The 23,369-nt window shown below is 52.9% G+C and overlaps 1 protein-coding gene across 3 annotated transcripts in view; it reads right to left on the reverse strand.

The window, feature by feature from the left end:
- Nucleotides 1–23,369, reverse strand: part of TBC1D16 (TBC1 domain family member 16) — a 30,241-nt gene that overhangs the window by 5,652 nt on the left and 1,220 nt on the right. The window contains exons 2-7 of one of the 3 annotated variants that reach the window (XM_084218713.1): nt 17,781–18,007; nt 16,216–16,606; nt 16,024–16,074; nt 2,416–2,613; nt 1,210–1,357; nt 41–208 (exon numbers count right to left, since the gene is read on the reverse strand). In XM_084218713.1, the coding sequence (XP_084074839.1) occupies nt 41–208; nt 1,210–1,357; nt 2,416–2,613; nt 16,024–16,074; nt 16,216–16,606; nt 17,781–17,952 (1,128 nt within the window). In that variant the 5' untranslated portion in view covers nt 17,953–18,007. Of the gene's footprint in view, nt 1–40; nt 209–1,209; nt 1,358–2,415; nt 2,614–16,023; nt 16,607–17,780; nt 18,008–23,369 lie in introns of all 3 variants that reach the window. The other 2 variants (XM_084218712.1, XM_084218711.1) reach the window with 2 other exon arrangements.

Raw genomic sequence — 23,369 nt, forward strand, 5'->3', positions numbered from 1 at the left:
ACTCCTCCTGAGCAAGGAGAGAACCCAGAGAGTCCCTCACCTTCCTGAGCCTGTACTCCTCCTCCACCTGGCCGGCCTCGTTGAGGTGCTGCAGCCAGGCTGCCACGTCCAGGCGCCGCTGGGAGTTCTCCTCGGGGTGGGTCTCTGAGGAGGGCAGCTTGGGGCGGCGGATGGAGAACTGCATGCAGGTTTTCTCATCTGCAAGCTGCTGAGGGGGCAGAGCAAACCACAACTGCAGCAAGAGCCAGGGAGAGCAGCACAGTGTGAAACCCAGAGCAGGGAAACCTCTGCGTGCTTCATGTAGGATTAAGCACAGAGGAGCTGCACTCGGGAAGGTTCTGCCGGTTTTGTTTGCTTTTTTTTTTAAATTCCAACCATTACAATAACAACAGTGATTAGAATAATTAAAATCCACTGTGAAACAGCTTCATCTTAAAAAAATAAAAAAGTTTCCATTCCTCCTCCAATCTTATCCCTGACCTGAAACTGAATTAATGCTGCTTACAGCAAAACTTGCCCCTGCCAGGAATGCCTGCAATAAATTACATATGATTGGCCATATACAAAGGGATTGCTGTTAGGAGAGGGGGGAACTGCGCTGCCAGGCTCTCTGAGGGCACTCAGGATCCCAGTGCAAGGCAGCAGCTGACATTTAATTTAAAAATCAAAGGTTGCTCAATGCAAAAAGTGAGCCCATGCGACCGTAATAAGAAAAGCAGCGGGGGGCTCTGTGGGAAGGATGGAAATTTAAAAATCACTGTTTCTAATAAGCACATACAATATCTTAAACAGATAATTAAAGAGCTCTTATCACATTTGTATGTAGATTGAACAAAATATGGCAAGATGCCTTGTCAAAACAGTCTCCAAACGGAATGTTATGCGTCACAAGATGGATGAAAGGCTCTGACACCATTTCCAACCTATCTCTGAAGATTTCCAGACACCTTCTGGGCCTAAAGGACAGTGCTGACCTGTCAGGTCCATCAAAATCACTAAGTAAATCTTCTGGACGATCTTCCCCCATATTCCACAGGTAGAACAGGAGTGGATGGAGACAGACCAGTCCAAGAGACGCCTTGAGTCCAGTTTGCATTTCCATCCTGAACACCCAGCATCTGGCAGCTTCCTGCCTGACCCGGTGACATGAACTCAAAGCCTCATTTCTCCAACACACCAACCCACGTGTGAAACGCCTGGCTCAGGTACCTGGTCCTTGAGATGGGTCTCTGTGCAGTACTTCCATTGCTGAAACACCTCGGCCAGTTTATCCAGGCCCCCGTGGTGAAAATGGAAGATCTTGTACTGGCTCTCCCTGCTCGCCACCACCAGCTGCCCACAGGTGCACGCCTCATCACTGCAGGAACAATGGAGAGCAACTGCAGGGGCCAGCAGGGACAGGGAGCCTCGGCAAGGCACAGAGTGCAACACCCAGCTGCCCCTTCCAACAGGGCACAGAGGCAGCTTTCCATCCCTGGGACTCACTGATCCTTAAGGGTCACTTCAGCTGAGACATTTCATCGTTGTATGACATGGCCATAGTGACAATTTTCTCCTCTTGTGCCTGGTAGCAGCACTATTTTTACCCTTCCTTCACATGAAGGAATTAAAATTTGTCTTCCCTGGAGAAAAAACCACAGGAAGTCTGCCCCAGAAACATTAAGGCAGTACACAAAGTCAGCTCCTAGGGATGTGCAGACATGCTCACACACAGCTCCGTCCAAAGAAACAGGGAGTGAGAGCAAGAAAAGGGAGTAAAAATGTTTTTGCAATTATTTGAAATAAATTTTGTAATAATTTGAAAGATAACTGAAGAGGCTGAGAGCAGCAAGACTCCAGAGGAGCCTGGTGAGGGGCAGGCAAAAGAAAAGGTACCATAGATAAAGATGTTTTTCATATCCCCAGGTTATTTGAAGCATTTATGGTATGACAGCTAAGAGCAACCTTTACTTTACTAAAAATAAAATCCTTTCGACTCTGTAATTCAGAGGCTCTCCTTGGGAAGGCTGACACTCACTTTCCTGGAGACAATTGTTCTGGAAAAGCTTCCAGGTAGGATTGCAGAAATCACCTCTGCCCAGAGCCCCAGCATGGAGCATGCACGTCTCACACAAAACTGACACACAATTCTCACACAGCTCACACAATTCTCACACAGCTCACACACAATTCACACAGCACACACACAGCTCACACACAATTCACATGATTCACACAGCTCACACAGCACACACACAGCTCACACACAATTCACATGATTCACACAGCTCACACACAGCTCACACACAATTCACACAGCTCACACACAGCTCACACACTGCTCATACACAATTCACACACAGCTCACACACAGCTCACACACAATTCACACAGATCACACATAGCTCACGCACAGCTCACACAAGGATCCAGTACCTGAAGAAAAGGCGAAGGGATCTCATTTGTCCCAGGTCTACTCTGAAGACACCACACACCTGCTCGAGGGCAAATACCTTCTGCTGTTCATCCCATCTGGTGCCCTGTGTTTGCCCATTGTTCTCCTGGAACTGGGCACTGGTGTCCAGGCTGGAGGCAGAGCTGGTGGAGCAGGTCATGCGATTGTCACACGTGTCCCTGTGGGCAGAGTGTGGGGACAAAAACCCTGTCAGCCATGGGAGGCTGTGGGTATGTGCATCAATCACAGATGCTCCGTGTGAAAAACCTTTAGTCAGAGGTCTGAAACTGGCATTCATTCACCAACTAAATTATTTTTATTTAAATTAACCCCTACCATCCCAAAAAGCATCCTGCTGTTGGCCCTTTTCTAAAGTTCTTGCATGCAGAACCGGGGAGAGCCAAACCCACTCCTCAAACCACGAAATTTTGAGAAGGTAAAATGAAGAAGCTCAAGCAATGCCCTCAGTGTCCAGCTCAGCCTCTGCACATCAGGATGGGGACAGGAGGAATGAGCACATTCCAACAGCAGCACGGACCTGAGATCTCATCTGGGAAATTCCCTCTTTGACCAGTCAGATCCAAAGATGTTTCTCCTGAACTCGAGTTTCTCATTACACCTCTGCAAGAGGACCTGCCAAGCCTGGATTCATGTCTATAAACTCCAGACAAATGGTTTCCACCTGCAATCTTGAATCTTGGCAGAGTTAGTATTGGGAAATCACACCTGAGCTCTTCAATCCACCATGAAGTAGAGAGAGTGAACCCAACCCTTTCCCAATCCACCCCAGATCTCCAGCTTTAAATGCAAACTGAGCTCAGGCTCAAAAAGCCCCCACGTCCCCACCAGCCCCCATCCCAATGAAAACTATCAGTGCTTTGGGAATGAAGTGAAGGTGAAACTGTGACCCCTCGGCTCGTAAAAAGGCCAATGCACGTGAACAATCTCGGCGCGGGCTCTGAATGGGCTCTGCTGTGAAATTGGGGTTTGCCAGACAAGGCCCGGAGCAGGTACAAAGCAGCCCCCTGCAAGGCCACTTTATGTGGTGTTTTCTAATCCTCTTATCCAACAATGTGGGCACTGAAGGCTGGAAATCACACACTCAGCATGCACTTCACATCCGTGTGCCTCCCGCGCCTGGCTCGGGGCCTCTTCCCCCGAGCAGCGTCCTGGGCAGCAGTGCCCCACGGGCCAGGGCAGCACATGCTGGGACAGGGCTCTGGCTGGGACAGCCCAGCCAGCTGGGGGCATTTTCCTCCCAGCCCTGCTCCAGGGTGTGACTCAGCTCCCCCAGCCCCTTCCTGCTCCTGTGGCACTGGGTGACCCGAGGCTGGCTGGCTCCAGCTAAAGGAGCAGCTTCGTGGCTCTCTGGGAAGCTCTGCTGCTCTGGTTTTTGGAAAGAAAGCAGCAAAGCAGAACTCACACTCAGGCCATTCAGAGGATGAGGACTCAGAAGGGATGTGGCAATTGGGATCACATCACCCATCCAAACTCACTCCAGGTTAGACACCAGGATACCTTTGACCACAGGCCCAGCTGTACACCATCCCCTGCCTTGGGAACTTTTCCATGAAGATTGTACTGGCCTTTATGAAAAACCAAGCATTACCTTCTGATAAGGTGGCAAAATGTAACACTTTCTAAAACATTGAGTATCTAACATTAACACAGATGTAACAAGAGTGCTGGTACAAGACTCTTGGGCTGGACTGCCTGCTAGGAGCAGCTGGTATTTATGGAGCAACACTTCATAACAGCCACAGCTGGTTACACAGGATTTTCCTGGAAGAGATGACTCAAACCAACTCAAAGATTAAGCAGAGGCAACCCATTTTCTAAAACTCTTGCAAAGAGGAGCTGGTCAGCATGGTAAAGGGCTGGAGGATGGATTGGTGTGAGGATCGTGCAGGTAATGGTCACAGAAGTCCACATGCCAATTCTTCAAGAACATCATCTGAAGTGACCAGCAGAAATGTCCAGAGAACTGCTGAGCAATGAGCTACCAGTAGAGTTGGCTTTGATGCTGGGCATTCTGTAGCTCCTCAGCATGGCCCAGCCCTTCCAGCTGCAGTTCCCTGTGCTCCAAAACCCAAACGTGCCCCAGGTGCAGCAGCAGCCAGCTGAGACCTGCGGGCAGGAGAGGCCGGGCACAGTCCTGGCACCAGGGGAACCTCCGGAAATGCTTCTCCCAGACAAATGTTTGCAGTTCCCATCCAGCAGCGGTGACAAGCTCGCACACGCATCCCCAGGCACGGGAGCCTCCTGTGTCAGGGGTTCGGCCCTCGCAGGCAGCGCAGGGGTGAGCAGAGAGCCCCAGCCTGTGCAGCCCGGGGAAATTCCGATGTTCTCACTGATGCAGAGGGTGAAATCTGAAAGAGACACCTGTGCCCTCCCTGCCCTTCACAGGGGTCAAGGGACGCAAACATTCACACAGGACAGAGCAGAGACAGAAGCGCCTCGTGCTGGTGCTCACTGAGTCACCGGGGAAATTCGGAAAAACCCACGCTGTGTCTAAAATTACTTTTTCCTGTACATATTGATTGAAAAAAAAATTGAAAACACTCTAACCTCTGGACTACTTTTAAATAAAATTTTAATACTGAGATCATTCTGTAGGTCAGTGACAACAAGCAGTATGATCTCTGCTAATTTTGTGGGGTTGGGGGAGTCCTCTAACCAGGCACTCAAGACAGACAAATGCAGGGGAAGAGTTTATTGTTTGTCAGACTATTCCATCTGTTGGATGAGGAATTTATCCCAGAGCACCCCATAAAAGCAGGAGCTGAAGCACTGCAATGCAAATAGCTGGAGGAACATTCCAGAGAGACTTTGGGTTGTGGGATCCAGGAAAAACAGAGCACCAGCTAGTACACAGCACTGGTCAGCAAAACAAGTGCAGTGGGCCACAGGAACAAAAGGGACAGGGAAAAAAATCAAGGAGGATTAGAAAACCTGGGTCAGGAAACTCCGGGCCATGTTCATGTGTTCAGTTCAAGAAGGTCATGGAGAGGCTGGAGCGTGTCCAGGGAAGGGAACAGAGCTGGGGAAGGGGCTCAGCCTGGAGAAAAGGAGGCTGAGGAGGGACCTTCTCATTCCCTGATAGAAGAGTGGAGCCAGCCAGGGGTCAGGCTCTGCTCCTGGGGAACAAGGGACAGGACAGAATGAGAGGCTGTGCCAGGGGAGGGCCAGGTTGGATACTGGGGAAAAGTCTTAATGGAAAGGGCTGTCAGACATTGGTGCAGGCTGCCCAGGGCAGTGGTGGAGTCTCCCCCCCGGAGGGATTTAACAGCCCCATGGATGTGACACCTGGGGACATGGGTCAGTGGTGGCCCTGGCAGTGCTGGGGGAATGACTGGACTCGATGATGTCTGAGGGCTTTTCTAACCCAAACAATTCTGTGATTCTGTGACTCTACTTCAGCCTTTTGCCCTTAGCCAAGTGCCACCACCCTTGTCTCAAAACACATCCCATTACTGCTGGGCAGCAAGAACAGGGCTGATGTATTTTCCCCACTCTACAATCAACTACAGCAGCCAACCATATCCACATTCCTGGAGCCCTTGCAGCCCCAAGGAGCCACCATCCCCCTCCCGCCCCATGGGACCTCCTGCACGCCCCGCTGAGGAGCTCAGGTGAGACTCAACCTGCAGCAATGGGACACAACTCACTGTTCCAAAGCCCTGGAACACACCTACGGCACAGACAGAGCTGAACCCAATTATTATTTCTGTTCCAGAGACCTGCCCTGATTACCTGGGAAGCCAATTTCAGCAACAAAGACCCAATAACTCATTTTACGATGTGATGTGACAAATATAATTACGAGAGAGAAAGGGGCTGAAGGCTGCAGCCATGATGTGGCAGTTACCCAAGCTGTCAGCGTGCACCACCTGATTCCCAGAGAGCCTCCTGCCAGAGCCAAGCCCTGCTGCTGGAGCTGCCTCTCCATCAGTCACTAATAACAGCTCCCACAGCCCCAGCATTCCTGCACGCCGGCTTGGGACCATCATTTACAGACAATGAGTATCATCATAATGTATGAGCATCCATGTAATGGGAATTACATGCCCCTTTTCCTCCCCAGGGGTTAGCATTTCTCTGTTTCTCCACTATTCCCCACAGGCACTGACCTTCTGGGTTCCTCTTCTTCCCAGCAAGGTGAAACAGCTCCTGGCAGCATCAGCTGCTAAGACAGACAGCTTCAAACAAATAATCCGCCAATAAAAGTTCAAAGCTATCCTGAAATGCCTAAAAATTTAGTGCAGTGGCTGTACAGAGTAAGGTTAATATTGAGTATCTGGAACCCAAATCCATTGTTCTGATAAAAAAGTGTCCTTGACAATATACATATATTACAGACTGGAACGTGCTGAATTCAGTGACACAAAAGACATGCAAAGGAAACCAGATTGGTAATTTAGGATTAAAAAAGAGATGTTGAAATGTCTCTGCTCGCTCTGCAGAGCAGGGCTGGAAGGACACTCGCAGGACAGCACCAGCTTCCCACGGAGTGTGGCACACAGAGCCAGCCACAGACAGGGAAATGCTGCTGTCACACTCTGACCAGCACAGATGAGTAACCAGGTTAAGAACTGTGTTAAAGCCCCCCTTTGGCTGAAAACATTTGGAACTTGAAGTTTCTGTGCCTCAGAGAACCCAAACAGAATGGATTTCCACTGACCACGGTGACCAGTGAACAAGGTGTTAGATAACCTGGATTTAGAAAGCCTCGCCAGGATTTCTAAAATGAAATGTCAAAGCATCCTCATGCGGAAGCATTTCTGTACATCTGCAAACACGTGGGAATCAAATCTAACAATTCCTCCTATTTGTTGGGGAAACCTGGGAAAAACTACTCAGGCTGTTACAGTACAAAGTACGCGGATGTCAACATGGACTTTCCAAGAGCTTGTTCCACAGGCTTTCCATTGATCTGTTTGCTTTCAAAACATAAATTTCCCCACGTTGAACGGCACTAAATGCTATTTAGTAGCTAATTAACTTTCTGTGCTGAAAACCTCCTGTAATTGCACTTCTTTCACCTTTTTGAGCCCGTGTCCCCCGGGGAACCCAAGCTGTCCTACGGCATTTGTTCTGCTCATTTCTATCTCACAGGCACAAGTTCCTCCCTGACACCGGGCTGCCAATCACGGCGGCAGAGGTCACTGGAGACCAAATTAGGAGCACTCTGCCTCTGACAAACTTGCTTCGCTTAGCTCGTTGTAAAGGGAAAATAAACAGTTACGAAAAATAATTGTATCCTTTCAAGCAGGGCACCGGGAAGCAGATCCGAGCGCTTGCCCAAGTCAGCGCATTGTTGTTAGTCACTCCTCGCATTCCTGTTATTAACAACACCCGAGGAACAGGCTGTTTACATCTCAGAAGTGCTGCAGTCCTCCCTCCCCTCGGACCGAGCAGAGGGTCCGCGGCCAGAGCCTTGTCCAGGGACTCCTCAGGCACCCTCTGACCTTGGGCTGAAACAGCAAGTTCACCGTCAGGGACGGGGCTGGGAATTAACGACAGCTCTGCCAACGCCAGCCTGACAAACAAACCACTGCAACACGGCGAGGGACTCGGGAAACCCGATTATGCAGCTCTGCCTTCCGACGGGCCTAATTGGTTTGTCCTTGAGAAATAAAGATCAAACCGATTTGTTCTGCTTTACGGGGCCGCTGCAATCCGCGCTCCCAGCGCCCTGCCCGCCTTCCCAGAGCTTCCCAGCACCTGGCACAGGTGGAACATGGATCTCCATCCCCGACACTGGTGACAGCAGTGCCCAGGGGCACCCACCATCCTGCCCTGTGCCCCAGAGGAGTGAAAGCCTCCCCGCACTGGGGGCTTTGTGGCTCCTCATTCATCCCTCCAAGGCCTCGAGGCCGGAGGGGAAGCTGAGCAATTCCAGCCAGCAAGGGGGCATTAGGAAAACAGCCCCACGGCCTCCAAAGGGTCCCCCCAGTGCTGGGGTTAAAGCAAAAGGAAAACAAAACAAACCCAGAGCTCTTGAGTTCAGTATTTTGAATGTAAATGGAAAAGGCAAAAAAATAAGCAGAAGTTTGTAGTGAAGTAATGGGTGTTTTAATCTCTTTTCCCCAAAGCCTGGAATGTGATACACATCTAGCTCCAGCTAGGAGACGAACAATCTGCTTTCACAGCTGACACTTCCACACAGGTGTAGCTGCTCAGGTAAACCCAAGTGAGGTTTTTCTGGTTTTCTCTGTGACTTCTTGTTGCAGGGAGAGAGAGGGCGCAGAATGAGCGGTTTGATGCTTAGGAATAAAATACACACGGTTCCGAGCAGCCAAACACAACAAATCACTTAGAGCGAGCGGGCACTGCTCAAGGATGCAAATGTTACCTCCACTTGAAGGGAGGAAAATGTTCCAGAAGCTCAGCGTTGGGTTTTTACAATCCGTACAGAGAAGGGGCACCTCATGCCTGGGCTTACACTCATTAATAAATCAATCGAAAAGCAACACTTTAAAAAAAGAAATTCCTTAGATGGAAAAAGTGATTTCTCAGCAATGCCCAAAAAAGAATGTTTGCTTTTCAGCCCATTCCAGTCTGGAGAAGGAGACCTTTCTTCCCCATGTTTATTTTATTTTTAAAATCAATGGATTATTTTGCTTTTTTCCCTTTCAGTTCAATCCATGCAAAAATAAAATTCTCCCCTAATTATGCTAATTATAATCAAGCCTTCAAACCGCCGCTCCCTTGAAAGACCTGCCGATTACCTTTGTTCTTATATTCCTGGCTCTAAGCAGTGAGCTGGGAATTTCAGGGGGACATTTTAGTGGCAAAGTTAACCAACTCCCCGGACTCTGCTGCTGCCCCAGCGTGAGCTGAGCCGGCACCACCCAGGGAGGATTTCACTGTTTCCACAAGACAATGCGGATTTCCCAAGGGAAGAGCTTGCTTCAAGTAGCAGAAAAGGGAGAGGAAAGAGGAGCGCTGCCTAAAAGCATGTTCCAGAGTTATTGTAAATGCCTAATGCTGGGATAATTGCGAGGCCCGAGCCAAGGAGACAGAGCCGTGCAGATTTATTTGCATATACTGTGGCGCTTTGGAGGGGACATGCTCTTTATTTTGATTCACTTAACGCAATTCTTCCCTCACAAAGCTGTGGATACCTGCCAGTGCCATTTATCTCTGCTCTCCATTCAGATTTCTGGGCGTTGCGATTGTATAAATAAATAACAGAAGAAATGCAAGAATATCCAGGGAAAAGGTGAAAGCAGCCCTGGGGAGAAGGACCGGGGGGTGCTGGTCATTCCCTGGCCGTGTGTGCTGGAACCAGAACCCCCTTGAGCCTGGGCTGAGCCCAGCGTGGGCAGCAGGGACAGGGATTGTCCCCTCTGCCCCTCAGGTGAGACCCCACCTGCAGAGCTGCCCCAGCTCAGGCAGGAGCTGGAGCTGCTGGAGAGCCCAGAGGAGGCTCCAGGATGGTGCCAGGGATGGAGCAGCTCTGCTGGGAGGAGAGGCTGGCACAGCTGGCATTGCTCACCTGGGCAGGAGGAGCTTTGGGCTGAGCTCAGGGTGGCCTCAGAGAGGCTGGCACAGCTGGCATTGCTCACCTGGGCAGGAGGAGCTTTGGGCTGAGCTCAGGGTGGCCTCAGAGAGGCTGGCACAGCTGGCTTTGCTCACCTGGGCAGGAGAAGCTTTGGGCTGAGCTCAGGGTGGCCTCAGAGAGGCTGGCACAGCTGGCATTGCTCACCTGGGCAGGAGGAGCTTTGGGCTGAGCTCAGGGTGGCCTCAGAGAGGCTGGCACAGCTGGCATTGCTCACCTGGGCAGGAGGAGCTTTGGGCTGAGCTCAGGGTGGCCTCAGAGAGGCTGGCACAGCTGGCATTGCTCACCTGGGCAGGAGGAGCTTTGGGCTGAGCTCAGGGTGGCCTTGCAGGGCCTGAAGGAGCTGACAAGAAACATGGAGAGAGTCAATTTCCAAGGGCTGGAGTGCCAGGACAGAGGGAATTGGTTTGAAACTGAGAGTAGATTCAGATCAGATATTAGGAAGAAATCCTTCCCTGGCAGGGTGGGCAGGCCCTGGCACAGGGTGCCCAGAGCATCTGGGGCTGCTCCTGGATCCCTGGCAGTGCCCAAGGCCTGGCTGGACAGTGGGGCTTGGGAGCAGCCTGGGACAGTGGGAGGTGTCCCTGCCATGGCAGGGGTGGCACTGGGTGGCCTTTAATGTCCCTTTGCACCCAAACCAAGGCCCGGCTCCGGGATCCCCCGCCTCGGCCGCGCTGAGGGGAGCGGGGGGGCAGCACGGGGAGTCCCGGGGGGCACCGCTGGGCACAGCGCGCCCCCTGGCGGCCCCGCCGCGCCACCGACCGGCCCGGCCCCGATCGGGACACGGCCACGGGCACGGCCACGGCCACGGGCACGGCACGGTCACAGACACGGGCACGGCCAGGGAACGGGCATCGACCATGTCCACAGTCACAGGCACTGGCCGCGGTCATGGTCACGGGCACAGGTCATGGCCACGGTCATGGTCATGGTCACGGGCACAGTCACGGGCCAAGGCCACGGTCATGGGCCACACGCACGGCCAGCGACCACGGCCACAGTCACAGCCACAGTCACGGTCATGGCCAGGGTCATGGTCACAGGCACAGGCCATGGCAGCAAGCCATGGTCACAGGCCACAAAAAAGCCACGGCAGCCACAAGCCACGGCCTCACAGGAAGGCAGCACGGGCCTGCCCACGGAGCCGGGTCCGAAGCAGGGTTCGGGCCTTCCCCAGCGTCCTGAGCAGACCTGAACCACACCCGGTGCCCCGGAGCCGGGGGGCAGAGGGGACCCTCCGTGACCCCTCCTGGCTCCCACTGCCTGCCCTGGGGTCTCCCTCCTGGGACCACCCTGCCGCTCCCACCCCGACATCCCAGATAAAGAGCCTCACGGACCCCTCAGCCGCAATTCCCGATCCCAAGTTAGCTGTCACTATTTTCTTCCAATGAAATCTGGCAGCAACCCAACAGAGGGAAGAAACAAACCTGCTATAATTAATGTTCTTGCTGTTCAAATATTTATATAAAGCAAGATAGAGCCGTATGCCTCTGCAATCTCTTGGATCTGTCCAACCTTCTCAGCTTTGCCGCCGGGAACAACTTTAATTGATTACACAGTGCTGCTGATGGCTCAGGCCAGCTCCCCTTCCCAGTGCCTGGCCCCACACAGACCACTCCTGCCTTAGGGAAGCTTACACTGACCCCAAAACACAAACAGAAGAGATCAAGGACTACCCTTCTGATGGAAGAAGGATTTGTGGATGTTTTTGCCCGGGCATGGGTTTGGGTACAGATGGAGTTAGGAGCTTCGCTGTCTTACATCATAAGTGGCACCGGTTCAGACAAGTCCTAGGGAATTGAAGCCTGGACCAGGTACCCACCTCGCTCCTCCCCAGGGCTGAATTAATTCAAAACTGAGATGCTGCAAGAAGTTACAGGAGATTTTAAAGTCTGTGACCAATTCCCCTGGTTCCAATATAATCACTTCTGTTACAACAGCGATGAATTCCCAATCTCTTGATGACTCCAGAGCTGCCAGTTCACTCTAATTTCAGCTCATTTCCCTTATAATTTTGTCTCCTGTTTTTGCTGCAGAGGTCGGAACAGCTCTCAGCCCTTCAGGTGAGCTGCCAAAACAAGATGATGCAATGGCTGTGCTGCTCCCACCGGCTCCTGGAGCAGCTCATTTACTGATGAGCTCCTGGGAAGCGGCTTAACAACAGGATGTGCAACACATCCGTAAAAATTGCATCAGCTGCGACGCCAGAGGAGTTCTTCCCTGTGCCGTGAGCTTCGCCTGGGCTGTCTGTGATCGATCTGCCACATGAATTCATGTCTGCTGAAGAACATGAGAACTCACCATCAGCCAGCCCCATTATGGCAGCGTTTCGTTATTTTTATTACTGCCTGCTAAAACGATCGATGGCTCATGAAAGACGTTTCCTTCCTGCATTGATTCCACCTTGACCACGTCGCTTCTGCCCGTCCTTTCCAGCCTGAGCTGTGGGAGCACTGCTGGCCTCTGCCCCAGCACCTGTGGGGCTGCTCACGGAGCCCCAGCCTCGGGCCAGATGCTGCCCCAAGCTCCACTCATACAATTCCAACACTGAGGCTCCTCAGTCCAAATTTTGACTGTACTGGCCAACATCCCAAGGTGAAGTGAGTGAAGGGACCAATGCCAGCGTGTGTATCTCCTCTTCAGCGCTGCTGTGGTGCTTGTCAGGTGTCAGCAATGGCAGCTGAGGAGTGAAAAGCCTCCTGAGCACCCATGAAAGCTCCTGTTATGCAGGGATCACTCTGGCACAGCACAAACCCAACCCCAAACCAAACCCCACTGGCAGAGCACTAAGTGCTTCCACAACTGACTGTATAGATCTGATGTCATGGGCAGTTCAATAACTCCAGCAGCATCAGTGGATGGACATTACAGAAGTGTCAGATGCTGTTTGGTTGCCTGGATGTAACAAAAGCCTTTTAGTTTCAATTTACTGCTGGGGAAAATGGAAGCAGAGGAATTTCCCAAGGCAGCAGCGAGCCAGAGCTGGGCACAGAGAGCAGCTGCCCTGAACTCGTGTCCTTCAGGCCACAAGGCAAACATTTCCTGACAGCCAACAAACAACGGGGACAGGGGAGGGAAGGGACAGAACAGAATGGTTTAATTTCCAGAATCCCTGCTTTTCCACAGAAACTCACACCCTGACAAAGCTGCCATCAGTGCAGGTTTTCCCCACACCAGCTGCCTCCTGCAGGAACCACGTGCTGGGAGCACCAAGGGTTAAGAAGGACACAAACCCCAGGACAGTAAGGCCACCTTTCCTTGAGGGATGAGGGCACCCTGCAGGAGGTGCCAGGCTGGTCTAAAGAGAGAAGCAGGAGTGTGCATGCTGGTGCTGGAACACTCCCACTGCTCCCAGCCCCAGGAATTGTGTGAATGGGAGGAGGACACATCGATCACTGCATGGGACCCCTGGCAGCCTGTCAAACTGAGAAGCAAAGAGGGGAAAAAAACAATGGATACGTTTTTATTTCCTTATGTTCCACCAGGCGAGTTGGTGCCTTGCAACTGACTGACTCGTTGTGCAACTCCAGGGCTCCCCAGCCCACCTCCCTCCTTCATCCTGCACACTCTGCAGTGTTTGTGGCTCCCTCGTGCCCAGGTGGCCAGGCCACCTCCTCAGGGACACTCCAAGAGGCAGATAGGACTCGTGACTCCTGGTCACACATGAATTCTGTCAAGCAGCTCGCTGAGCCCCTGCTCCCATCTGATCCGAGGGTACCTGTACATCCCAATCCTTCCACAGTGACCTGTTTCTCCATTTCTGAGGATATCTAATCACACAGGAAGCTGGCTGGACTGGAATGCAACATACTCCTTCAGCTTCTGCAACAACCACAGGGAAGAGCAGAGCTGTCTTTGCAGCAACTCCCCAGAGCAGAGGGAAACAACCAGAAACAGTCGTTCCTCCTGGCAGAGAGGAGGTGGTGACTGGGAGGTGGGGAGGGAAGAGAGCTCAAACAATCTGCCAGCAGCACAAACTTTGTTCCCACTCCAATTCTGCCTCAGAGGGGAAGCAGCCAGCAGAAAAACCCAAACCAAAACAAACCCTTAAGAAACAAGGAAGCTGTTCCCATGTTTGTAGTGACTTCTGAAACAGCATCTCCTGTCCCCCAAAACGCTGAGATGAAAGCAGGAAATATGAGATGCTTTTTGACCAGACTTTTGCAAAGGATTCTATGCAAAATCTCCCACTCAACAGCTTGTAAGATCCTGCAGATTCCATGGAAGGCGGCTCAATGGGGAAGAACAAATTGGCACAAAAAATGCACACACTGGACAAAACCCTTTCAAGTCAAAAGTCCCAAACAACAAAAGCTCCGTTTTATTAATCTGCTGCCAATTATGAGAATTATGAGCATTGTGTGAGGCTTCAGACCGGCAGCACAGGAGTTAAAAAAGAAGGGGAAAAGCAGAACCAAGCAGGCTGTGTGTGCAGAGCCGGCTCTGCCTGGCTGGAGCTGTCTGGGCTCCAGCAGCAGTGAGGAAGAGCCGGCAGAGGGCAGGGAAATGCCGCAGGAATTCACAGACCAGGCACAGAAGATGCAACAAACCATATTTCCTTCCTTTCCTGACACTATTTGCAGCTCAGAGCATAAGTGTTGCAGCACAGTTAAACCACAACACTCCTGACTCACTGGACACTGCCTGGGACCCTCCTGCACCAGGTCCCTGTGGGAGCAGCCCCAGCCCACAGCATTCCTGGGACAGCATGTGGGCTGTGGCCCACGCCAGGACTGGGGTTTCCCCAGGATGAGCTCAGCCTCCTGGTTTTCAGCAGCCAGGATGTTATTCCAAACTTGTCCCTCGCTCTTCCCACTTCCCACCACTACAGTGAAGTAATAACACATTCCTGAGCCCTGAGCTTCACAATCCCTCCATGAGGACAGAGGATGCCAGGCTACGCACATTTCCCTCGTGCTCATTGGGGTTTCTCTCACCCACTGATCTGGCAAAGGCTGGACTTAATTACTTGGGATGGGATGGGATGGGATGGGATGGGATGGGATGGGATGGGATGGGACAGCCACCACTCACCCTACTGCACAGGTGCTGCAGAGCTCAAGCCCCGCAAACCCTGGGCACATCCTGAATGCAAAGCTGATACAAAGTCTGACATCACCTCACAGAAGGGTTTTAAAATATCCAGAGAGAACTGAATCCATTAGAATACTGCCTCACAAGCCTCGTTCTTACTGGCATTCTCTGGGCTTGAGATTAGCCCACAAAACAGAGGCAGAATCTCTTCAACTGTCAGTGCAGGCTGTGCATTGCTGACATGCACAAAGGAGAACTCGCTTCTCCTCATTTCAGGTGTAGTTTCAAAGTTGAGCTGAAGCCTAAAAATCATCCCCATGGTGCTTCAGGAATGCATCACATCCATCCTCCCTAGGATGGGAACGAGTAACACACCAACAGGGCAGGGCCCAGAAAGTCAGAACCACTGGGTATGGAAACAGGGAGTTGCACAGGTGCCCTCCTGCCCCTTATTCCCCTGCCAAGGTGCCCTCTTTCCCCCGTGGAGTTTACTGCAGGTGACGCTGGGAAGCACTGACTGAAATACCCAGGTTAGACATGCAAGAATTAATGTTTATCTGTCTGAAGTGGGACCACTTCAGCAGTTCTGAACAGCAGCAAAACAAGCTCCCACACGCAGGTTTCGTGTCAACACAGGGCCTGGAGGGATGCCCACGGCTCAGGAAGTCAGCAGGGCCCTTTGATGTGGCTCTGCACGAGAAGCAACAAGCTCAGATCCTCAGCAGAGCCAATTAGGCCAACAAAGGACCCGTTTAATTTAGCAATGCTGCTTCCAGGGTTCAAGACAGTTCACCTGAAAGGACATACACAGCCCCGATGCTTGGGGCCAGGGTTCACTAAGCAGAAGCAGAACTGGCTGACAGTTTCCTGTAAACTCCATAGGAGTCTGAAGCAAGACAGGGCATCGAGCTCAATGCCATTGCGAAGTTTCTCAACTCCCTTCGGCACCTCCCAGCTCAGCACCCAGCGCCCAGAGGAAGGCTGCACTCACCTGCTTTCACTGTCCATGAACACGGAGCTGCTGCTTTTCCCCAGGGCTTCGCTGATGGGAGAGAGGCAGAAGGGGGAAGAGAAGGCATCAGAATCAGAGTCAAACGTGCTGTCCCTGCTCACATCGTCAGCAGACAGCTCCAAGGAGCCCTCGTCCTCCCTGCAGTCCAGGCCCTCCTCCGTGCCCTCGGACCTGCAGTGCTCCTCCTGGGAGCTGACCGTGGACAGGGTCCCCGAGTCGCTGCGGGGCGGCTGCGGGGACCGGCGGGCGCCGCTCTGCGACAGCTTCTCCCCGTCCGAGGAGGGGGCCCCGTCCCTCACCGCCTGGCACGCCGTGAGCGCCTCCGAGTCCCCCCGGGGGCCCGGTGGCCCTCTCTGCTCCGGGGGGGACGCGGGCCGGCCGCCGCCGAGGGCCTGGCCGTGGCGGCCGCGCTTTCGGGGCGCCTTGCGCACCGGGGAGCTCTCGGGGGTGACGTAGCGCAGGGCCTCCTCATCCTGCCGCTGGATGCGCGAGTTGGGCACCCAGGCCAGGATCAGCGTGGCTCCCAGGAGCTCGTCCTTCTCCATGTACAAGCACAGGTAGCCTGGGAGAGAGCACAGCAGCGCCGGTTGGGATATGGAGTGGCTGTAAGGGAAACGCATTGCCCCGACATTTCCCTTTCCCCAGCTCTCTCCATCCCTGGAAATGTTCAAGGCCAAGCTGGGTGGGGCTCTGAGCAACCTGGTTTGGTGAAAGGTGCTCCTGCCCACGGCAGGGAGGGTCTGTAGGGTCCTCCCTTTACCTTTTCAGGAGATCCCCCCTAACCCAAACCATTCCACGATTCCTGCTGCTTCACTATCACTCCACATGGGCAAAACAAACCCTTTAATTTACCAGGACGGAATTGTGTCAAAGGAATTGTGAAGAGCTCAGCATTATTCAGTATTTGCGAATCATTTCAAGTCTGCATGTGGCTTTTGAACAGCTTGAATTCCCTCTGGCCTAACTGAACGCAGAAATGACATGCAAATGCTTGGACTTCCTGGACACATTTACTAATCAAGAGTAAATCATAAAAAATGTTCCCACATGAAAAAGTTCTACTGTTTCCTAGTTAAACAATTTCAAGTGCCAGCTGAACATTGATTTCTCAAGAATATTTACCTCAGTGTAGCTAAAGGGCTACAGTATTTATGGGAAGCCAATGCAAAAAGAAGACACCCACACCAAAAGGAAAGCAAGGGTCAGTGCTCAGAGAATAATTCGTTTTGTGAAGCTAAGCCAAGAGCCACAGGTCTTTGATGAGAACATGAAAGTGCACAGGAACAGATGAGAATAAAAGGACAGAGCAGGATTTATCCTCATTTACTCCAGTGCATGCAGCCACAATCAGGCTTTTTGGATCATCCCTTTACCAGTGGTTGCTGAAGCCACTCCAGCAATGACAGCTACAAGAGGATACTTGGATTTCCTGCACAATACAGGGATGTAAACGAGCAACAGAAGTTACTGTCCACACATGACAGCTTTGGACTGCACAAAAGGAACCAGTAAATCCATGCTGGACCAGAAGAGAAAGGAGCAATATCACTAATCTTCCTACTAAAAGAAGAGCTGATGGATCAGCTTGTGAACGGCTTTCCTGCGCCTCCCACAAACCTGCCTTGCCCTGTCCCCACTGGCACCCCTTCATTTCTTAAAGCCCAGGGTGTAGAACTTGACAGCAGCAACACTCAGGAGAGAGAAGAAGAGAGAATGGGTTTGCAAGCCCCCATCACCTGGGTGGTGCTCCCCGATGGCCTGCAGCAGCTCAGGGGGGTGGACACAGACATTGTTCTTGGAGTAGATGATCTCCCCGTCGAGCAGGGAGGACGAGCCGCCGCCCGGAGTCAGGGTCAGGAGGTCGGACGCTCTCGAGGAGGCTCGACGGAGGAGTCGCCCCAGAGACATCGCCAGGGAAATGTTTCCATCATCTGTCAGCTCTAGGCAGGAGCCAAATTCAGATCTGCCAAGAAGGAGGAAAAAATAGTGTGAGAACCAAAATAACGACAGCTCAGCACGTGCCACCCACTGCCGGAGGAGAAGTCTCCCATCAGTCCACACCTCGGGCAAGAGCCCACCAGTGCTGGGCATCTGTAACATCACCTTCATGCCTCAAGGGCGCTCAGGCACAGAATCCCAGGACATTTGTCTCTGCCATGGAGAAACATGAAGGCAGCAAAAGGCCACATGTTAACAGTTACTGCGGGAGGAGGCAGAACAGCAAGGCTGGTCACTGAAATCCCCAGCGAGAGAACAGCTCGGCATGCCGACCTGCCTGGTGTGTCACTGACCCGGGGATGTCACACAGCCAGAGCTGATCCCAGAGGTTCCTTCAGCACAGAAATGGCTGAGCCCACAGCACTGAGCACGGGGCTGCTGCTCCAGCCACAGCATCTCCAAAAACAACATCAATCACACCCACTTCATCTCCTGCTTGCCATTTCTGTGTGTTTGAGGTTTTCTGGGCTGGGATTTGTTTCTGTGAGGTTGTTTTTGGGTTTGGTTTGGGTTCTTTTGAGCCTTGCCAGACATGAGGCTCGAAAGCCCTGTGCTCACCAGGGGGGCAGAGCCTGGACACAGAGCATGGCACACCAACTCATGGCAAACATTTCACCCATCCAGAGTTACACAGAACTGTGGAGCACAATCCCCAGCTCACCCCAAATAAGCTCTGTGCTCAAATGAGATGTGCTGCTTGCTGGGGCTGATGATGAGGAGCTCTGCAGTGGACCCAGAGGGGTCACCCAAGCTATAAAGCATTCAGCAGATGGACCAGGATGTGTTGGAAGAGCAGGAGGGTCTCACACAAAGCAACCCCAGCGCAGAGCAGGCTCCCTGCAGCCATCCCCAGCACAGAACCACAGCAGTTTCTGTTCTGCCAAGCCCACAGGAGAAGAGGAAACTCCCACTTTTGTTCCCTTGCTGTGACCAGGCCAGCGTGACCCAGCACACCCAGACACAGCCAGGCTCCCAGGCCTGGGGAGCTCAGCCCCACGCTGGGCTGCAGGGCACGGCCACGAGAGCCAGAGAGGGAAATCAAGCAGACAGGCCCTGGCCTGGGGCACCTTCTGAGGAAATACTTAAGGGCCTAAGCAAGCACTGTCTGATGTTGAACAGCTCTGATTTCCTTAATCTGGTTTTGACGGCAAATCCAGCCAGCCCAGGAGGGCAGAAGGCAGAAATGGCAAAGGGGCACTTCCCAAAGGGCAGAGTGAGGGCTGCAGGGAGGGAAAATAGCTGTCCTGCCTCTGACAGATTGGTACATGCAGGAGACTGCAAATGAGACTGCCAAGCTGTTGACAGAGCCTTCATTAAAGGACAAACTATTGGTTTAACTCCAATGGCCACATCTGTCAGCTGGAATCACAGCAGAGGCAGTTCCTGTGTTTCGGCCTTTGCTGGGCTTGATGGAGGAGCCTCAGCCCTGCTCTCTACCAGCAAGGGCTTGGGATGAGAGAATCACTTTGCAAGTCCTGCACACTCCTGGTCCCCTTCTAGCACCAGACACATGTATCCTCATGCCTCAGCCCCAAAAACCAAACAACAGCCAAGCCCTAAGCTCATTCTTGTCCACATTGCCAAAATCCACAGTTTCAGGCTCTGAGTTACACCTGGCAGAAATTCATTTGCCTCAACCACATTTAGGGAGGAAAAATCACCTTTCCTCTCATTGCACCCTGCAAGGACAGACAGTAAATTCTGGCGCAACTTCTCCTTCCCCACACTGAGTTATGACATGCTGTTTCCAAACAGGGCCAGGGGAGTCAGGGGCAGGGATGCAGAGCCACCTGGGCCTCCAGCACACCTGGGCAGGGTCACCTGTCAGCACAACACCGGCTGCAGCGGCACAGACCTTCATCCCTGTCAGGGACTTCCTCAGAGCCCCAAAAACCAGGGGATGCACAGGAGGAAGGAGGCAGCAGCTGGTGGCTGCTGCTGGCCAGGGAGTGCTTCCTCAGGAAGCGCAGGGACAGGAGCTGGAGAGGCACTTGAGAAACAAGAGGGCGTGTGATGTCCTGCTGCAGCTCTCTGGGTGCTCCCAGGGAGGCACGGGAGGGTCAGGACGTCTCTGCCAACAGAGGCAGCACTTAATGAGCCTTAGGCAGGCACAGAAAGAACAAAGAGACAGGTAAAGATCAAAAGCTGCTCCCTGGAAAGCCCGAGGAATTTGAAGGGAAGTCTTGCTTTGATCCTGCAGAACACCTGTTGTTCAGCACTGCCCGCACGTGCAGGTGGAAGGCGCTGCAGGTACACACAGGGCTGGGAAGAGGAAACAAAAAAAAGAAAAGACAAAAGGTTTGGAATATGGTGTCCTGCCAGCTCAGAAATTCAGTCTGTTGGACTTGCCTCGCAGAAGAGCTGCACATCAGAAATCAGAGACCACTGCAGTGCTGCAGACAGTAGCCAGACACTCTGGGATATTTATATATCACCAGGAAACTCAATCCTTGCACTGTTCTCACAGGCCAGGGAATTCTCTGTAGCTTTGGTTGAGGGATTAATGAAAAACAGATGTGAGTCACAGGACAGTTTCAGGGAGGGTGACAAGAGTTATCTGGGCCAGGGAGAGAGATTGCCAATGGAAGATAAAAGTGAGGGAAATGTATTAAAAGCCTTCACACATGGGAACTGTCACTGCCAAAGAAAGGAAGAGCTGTTGATGAAGGACAGAAGAAGCTGTAGGGCAGCTGAACTGTGGCAAGGAATACCTAGTGTTGCCATTCTAGCAGCTGGGACAACGGTGCACCAGAACAGGGAACCCCAAGGGGCCATTTACAATGCTGGGGTTTGGAAGGCCACAGAAATAAATACCCAGTCAGTCCCAGTGGGGACCAGGTGGTGGGCTGGACCTCTGAAGGTTATCTAAGCTACTGGTACAGCCCCAAAAGTCCCTGAAACTCAGCTTGGGAAAGTGCACCTCCTTTCTAAAACACAGGAGTTCATACAACAGAAAGCAGCAAATCACAGACACCAAATCTGCAGGGTTGGCTGTATTCTCAGCCCTTTTCCACGTGGGACAACATCTGCACACACAATCCGTGGGGCCTGGGTCGTGGGGACAGGCAGGAACTGCTGCTGCCTCTGGGAAAGCAGCAGGAACCGTCCCACAGCTCAGGCAGCAGTAAATCAGCACCATTCAAAAACCCCATTTTTCATATCAATTTCGTATTTATCTGCTGATCTGAGGGGATTCTTCTCAGTGAGGCAGAGCCAGCTCAGCTCTCCAGAAGCTGAAGCACTGCGTTAGCTGATAAGCTCTTGCTGAGTGCCAATATTTATTAAGCACACACACATTTTCTTCTCCCACACATCAACCGTTGCCACTAAAAATCTTCTCTCCAGCTCCTGTGTCTGTTCACACAGCCCTGGCTGCTCTCCCAGTCGGTGCCAGCACTTCTCAGCTTCGTGAGTGAGGAAGTGCTGGGGAGCCAATTCCTGCAATCACCCACGGAGCCTCTTCCCCAGAGCCTGTCCAGCTCCAGCCAGCAGCATCCAGCCCTCCCCAGGATGCCCTTCCTTGCCCAGAACCATCCCCAGGATCCTGTTTGCCTTGGCACAGGACCTCACTTGGCACCTGCTGCTGCTCCAAAGGCTGCTGCCTCCGGTGGCTCGACATTCCTGCATCCCGGGGTGCACACCGACACACCCAGCACATCTCTGGGCACCGGGGGCACCGGGGGCAGCCTGCTCCTCTCCTCCAGGAGCCCATTCCTGCATCCCAGAGAGTACACTGACACACCCAGCACATCTCTGGGCACCGGGGGCACCGGGGGCAGCCTGCTCCTCTCCCCCAGGAGCCCATTCCTGCATCCCGGGGTGCACACCAACACACCCAGCACATCTCTGGGCACCGGGGGCACCGGGGGCACCCTGCTCCTCTCCCCCAGGAGCCCATTCCTGCATCCCGGGGTGCACACTGACACACCCAGCACATCTCTGGGCACTGGGGGCACCGGGGGCACCCCGCTCCTCTCCCCCAGGAGCCCATTCCTGCATCCCGGGGTGCACACCGACACACCCAGCACATCTCTGGGCACCGGGGGCACCGGGGGCACCCCGCTCCTCTCCTCCAGGAGCCCAGCCCCGGAGCAGGGCCAGCAGCCTGGGCTGGCAGCAGCCACAGCTCCAGGGCTGAGCCCCCTGTGCACTCTGGCTCACGGGGCACATTGACTTTACCAGCCACATAACCGAACTGCAGGGCTCTGGAGGTGAAACATGACCCGGCCAGAAACACGAGCTGTCAAACAGCAGCACATGCTCAACTATGAAATGTCTTTGGGAGGAAAAACACAACAGGCTCGTTTTCTTTCTTGCCCTTAACAACTTGAATTCAATTTTACATATTTAAGGAGTGCAGAGTTGCTGCAGCAGTGGGGCTCAGACACTGCACAGTCCCTGCCTCTCTCCCCTCGGGAACAGCAAGTGCCAGGTTTGGAACTCTCAAGCACAGAGCAACTGGAGTGTGGAGCCCGGAGTCAGGACTCAGCTGCCTCCAGTCCCCGGGTGGATCTGCTGTGCCACTCTCAGCTGGTCACTCACTTCATCTCTGCTCCTCTGCAGGCACATGAGAGCCCTTGTACGACCTTCCCTTTGTATTACAGTACCTTGACATTGGGAATAAAAAGAGAAAAGCTTTCCAAACTCCTCCCTAGCTGGAGCCAGTCAAGAGGATCCAGCCAAATCAAGGAAAAGCATTTACCATGGGGAGCCACTCTGAAGTCATCCCATCTCATGGGGGGAATTATGTAGGTCACCAAGAAGTGTTTCATTGCTGCCCTGCTGGAGCAGCAGCGGCTCACGGAGCAAGAGCAAGGGAAGGGAACAGCCAAAATCTCCACAATTCCAAATGCAGTCGCTAGAGCGGGACCGACTTTGCTCAGATGCACCTCAGCTGAGCAGGTGAAAACGGGGCAGCAGCCTGAATCCTGGGACTCCAGGGATGGAAAGGGAAAGGGAATGCTGTGTCAGGGCTGGCTGCTCCCAGCCACACCTGCTCAGGCATCAGAAAGCAAACAAAGCAAACAAAAGGCAAACAAAACTCACCCATCCCCAGCCAAACTCACCAACAGCACACCCTGTCACTGAGGCACTGTGTGCGCCACATGTCCCTCTGTCCCTGTTTCACGCCACTTGTCTGCACTGCTCGGGCCACAGGAAACGCTTTTATGGCTTTTTATTTCCAACATCCTGGTGCTCTGTCCCGATAACACCCTCAGGATTCTCAAAAAGCAGCAGCTCAAACCCAGGAGTGTGGATCACAGCCGGTGGGTGAGCTGCCTGCTCCGTTCTCAGTGGGACAGACATCAGAGCACGCAGCAGCTCTG

Source organism: Fringilla coelebs (assembly GCF_963513975.1).
Source record: "Fringilla coelebs genome assembly, chromosome: 19".
Lineage (NCBI taxonomy): Eukaryota > Metazoa > Chordata > Aves > Passeriformes > Fringillidae > Fringilla > Fringilla coelebs.